Source organism: Corvus brachyrhynchos, unplaced genomic scaffold, assembly GCF_000691975.1.
Source record: "Corvus brachyrhynchos isolate BGI_N302 unplaced genomic scaffold, ASM69197v1 scaffold175, whole genome shotgun sequence".
Lineage (NCBI taxonomy): Eukaryota > Metazoa > Chordata > Aves > Passeriformes > Corvidae > Corvus > Corvus brachyrhynchos.
In genome coordinates, this window is record NW_008238448.1 from 2,628,064 (window position 1) to 2,632,043 (window position 3,980).

The 3,980-nt window shown below is 41.3% G+C and overlaps 1 protein-coding gene across 5 annotated transcripts in view; it reads right to left on the reverse strand.

The window, feature by feature from the left end:
- LEF1 (lymphoid enhancer binding factor 1) overlaps positions 1-3,383 on the reverse strand; it is a 69,775-nt gene extending 66,392 nt beyond the window's left edge. For 4 of the 5 annotated variants that reach the window (XM_017736804.1, XM_017736805.1, XM_017736800.1 and 1 more), the window contains exons 1-2: positions 3,279-3,383; positions 1,677-1,810 (exon numbers count right to left, since the gene is read on the reverse strand). In XM_017736804.1, coding sequence (XP_017592293.1) covers positions 1,677-1,745 — 69 coding nt within the window. In that variant the 5' untranslated portion in view covers positions 1,746-1,810; positions 3,279-3,383. The remainder of the gene's footprint in view (positions 1-1,676; positions 1,811-3,278) is intronic. The other variant, XM_017736801.1, reaches the window with a different exon arrangement.
- Between the last annotated feature and the right edge of the window lie 597 nt (positions 3,384-3,980).

Genomic DNA, 3,980 nt, shown 5'->3' on the forward strand with positions numbered 1-3,980 from the left:
ACAATTGAAAACAAGATGCATTTTCCCCCTTCCTCCCCTTTACCATACCCACAAAGGGCAGTTCCTCAAGTACCTGAGACAAGAGCCTCTGCAAGATGATATTCTGAGGGCATTGATGCCAGATCTACAAAGAGTGGCAGCCCCACGGCATGCATATATGGAAAAAATACCCAGTGAACAATTAAATTGGATTTGGCTGTTCCAAGCCATGCACCAGCACTCAGGACTTTCTTATGAAGGTAACATGGCAAGGAGGGGGTACAAAAAACCAAAAGTCAGAAGTTTCCTAGTCCTCCAAGGGGCAGGTTTGAGTCTCAATGGCCTCTTGAAAAGCTGCATGCTTTTCCCTATGATACATCCAAACAGAAGTTTTCTGTAGAACAGCATTTACAACAACAAATATCAACAGACTGTGATCATCATGCTTCACCCTAAATGGCTGTAGGCCTCTGAACTGGAATTTATATACAAAAACCCCCCACAGCTATAGAAGGCAATGTATTGCATGAGTTCTTGCGTCTTTCAAATGCAGATCCGTGTGTTTTTCAGTGCCAAAGCACCCTGTCATTCCAACTCGAAATATACATTGATTTAACACTTTTTGCTGCTGTCAAATTACCAGTACAGATCAGGCCCCCTTCTTTTTGTTTTTGAAGTCAAATTCCACAGTCCTGAATAAAAATCAAGAACGTCAGAGAACAAAACAATGCCATGACAGAGACCTCCAAGTAAAAAATCAAAGATCCAGTACGAGGGAAAACTGCTTTGTCACAGGGAAGGTACAGCATCCAACTTCTCCTATCACAGCACGCACAACGGCAGCGGCATTTTTCCAGCAGGATGCCTACAAGCAAATTGTTTCCCGCTCCACTCCGGTTCTACTAATATAATTTTCACAGCTCATTTTAATACTGCCTCTCCGTTGCTCTATATACATACCAAGAGGCTTACAAAAATAAATGGGAATTGACTATCCAGAATTAAAAGTACATTAAAATCCATTAAACATGCATCTACACCAATGGAAACAGAGGGACCAACCTGGAAGAATCAGTGCTCGCCACAATGTAAGGAAAAGCTGTAACTACTGCATCATGGTTGACATTAATTCCTAAACGACCATTTCACAATTTCTGGCTGAAGATACAGGGTATGTTTCAAAGCAATGCTGCCAGATAGATAAAGCCTTCACGCAGACCAACTGATGGTGGAAATAAATATCAATCAGCAAAGAGCAATGCCACATCTGAAGGCAAAAAAAAAAAAAAAATCCAATCTTCTCATCTTACTGACATGCAACTTTAGCAGTTCTGCTTCTAGCCCTTGATTTTCCTCAACAAATGAAGAGTTAAAGCCAGAAAATTCACATCTGTCCCAGTCACTACAAAGATGGCATTTACATCATTCTGCCATACATTATCCTACAGTCGTAAACCAGGGCTCCCCCCACAAAGCCCCCAGCCCTGTTCACAGACATTAATCTCAGCTTTTCCACCGCGATCACGACCAACACCTCTAAGACTCTCAAACTCCACTGGACAGAGGCTCTGAACAGCAGAAGCTCAACCTTCATCGTCACTGAAGCTACTCAAAAGACCCCCTTGTAAACAGACTCTGCAGACCAAAGAGGAGGAAACCCAGCTTGCCAAAACCAGCCTTTGGAAGAGATAACTCACTGTTCTGGGGATGGGTGGCGACAGAGATCCATTAGGCATGTATGGGTCGTTATTCATATTTGGCATCATGATATACCCAGAATAACCAGAGTATGATGGTCCCTTGCTGTATAAGCCACTGTCTGGATGCTTTCCTATGGAAGACGAAACAATGATTACATTATTCCCCACATATGCATTTCTCATGAGTTAGAGCACTTAAATAGGTACTGTGCATATATAAAAATGTTCTGCATGCAAATATTTCCTTACTCATGGAAATTACTGCTGACAGAAAGCAATACGAAGCAATTTGTAATAATTTTTTTTTTAGGAAGAGTTAATTCTTAAAGGAGCAAGTACTCTCAGTGAGGAGTTTATGTTTAAAACACAGAATAGCCTCATTTTGCTAGTACACATTCAAATCAAAGTAGACACATTAGCAATGACATCACATTTCTCAAGTAGCAGCTTTCCCCAATTTTATACATGCCTCTAGGATTTTTGGATTCAGAATTATTGCCAGTGTGGGTTTCCAACATCATTGTTAGGAAAGGGAGGACAAGGCTGTGGTAACTAGATATAATAGTTTCCTTCTCTTGCTGAGCCAGTGTGTGCAGCGAACAATTCATTCTGGCTATCCTCATTGGGAACAATTAAAGGGCAGGGGGTGGCTTGGAAGGAGATCCTAACAATTTGGGAGGGGGGCTGTTGAGCACACATGGTACTACAGTCAAGAAGGAAGCCAAATGAGGGAGGCTATTTGTAGGAAAATAAAGTGTTTGGGTTCAGGTCCTGCAAATGGGGATGAACAAGTCTCCCACCTACATGCCCATTGACAAGGTTACTATTTGAAAGTGAGGTTTTAAGAAGATGCAGAGCTGAAAAGAAAACTATCCAGAGCTGATCACCTCCCCTTCACTGCCAAAATGCTTTGAGCATAGACATCATTGCTTTTAGGCTGTTTAATGACAAATTTGGAGGAAGATGGCCACAGAGTGCCGGCAAGCACCAGGACTTAACTGTGTCTGTCTTTATATGGAATTTATAATCTGGATTAGTTTGCGATGATAAGAATTTGATTTTAAACATAATCTCCCATCCTTCAAAGCACACATTCTTTGCACGCGTGTCCAGCTTCCTAAATGATATTCAGTGAACTCTGCTATTTCCTCTGTCCTTCTCAATCAAAATTAACCAGTCGGTACATTAAAAAATGTAGGAGGTCTGTTCATACTTAGATTCGAAAGAGGACATTTAAGTGACAGACTTTGGCTGTCACTTAAATGGAGAAAAGCAGAGGGTTTCTGAAAAGAACTGCACACTGTATGAGCAAAGAGATAGATGTGTTTAAGCTGATATCCTAAAAATAGTTATTTCTTCAGTGAAGATCCATTTGGCCTACTTATCAGTTCCTAAACAACAGAAATACCATTTGGTCACTCAAGATAAACGCGCCGCACGTTCATCTCCCTTTTAAATACGCTTTGAAAGCGCTCTGGCATCCCTCTCCCCCAAAAGACACTAAATTTATGTTTTCCAAAAGAAACCAAGTTCAGTTTGAGGACTGTGTGGAGGGTCACAGAGGGACAATATTGCAAGACAGGACTGTGCGCGTCTCACCTTCCTCGGGGTGTTCTCTGCCTTTATCATGGTAGGAATCCTGTGCTTGAGTCTGCCTGGAAACCTGACCACAAGGAATCCACCATCAGAAAGGAAGAAAAAGAAGAAAAGTCATTGTATGGATGCTCGTTTATCAGTCACACTGCTACAGTTCCTTGAAGGAAGAAAGAAGTTAAGAGCACGAGATAAACATCTTTCTTTTTCCTCTTAAGTCACTTGGAAGGCAACTGTACCAGAAATGTTTGTGTAAACTATTGTTTTATGACAACATGAATAACTATATGGCTTTGCAAAGCATTTCTAGCAGAAGCACCCTGCATTTAATGAAAGTGGATCATTTCTGGAAAATATTTGGCACTCTGGCGGTCAAAACGCTCTTGGTAAAAAGATACCAGAAATAATGATGAAAATCAGGTTGCCCTCCTTAGCAGATCTTTAGGAAAAAAAAAAAAAAGCAAATAAAAAAAGAAAAAAATTAAATAAGATTTTTAAAAAGGCAAGTTGTCCGCTCGCCCTGAAGTTGTTTTAGAGTCGGGAATTTCTTCCCAAACAGTTTTATGCAAATCCCTTAAAGAGTTTATAGCTAATGCTCCGACCCCGCTGATTTTACTGAGGAAATTTCATGGCTGCTTGAGGTCTAATACCACTGCACCGTCGGGGAACTCGCGGCAACTTTCTCGTCCCGGGCCGAAGCGCGGAAGG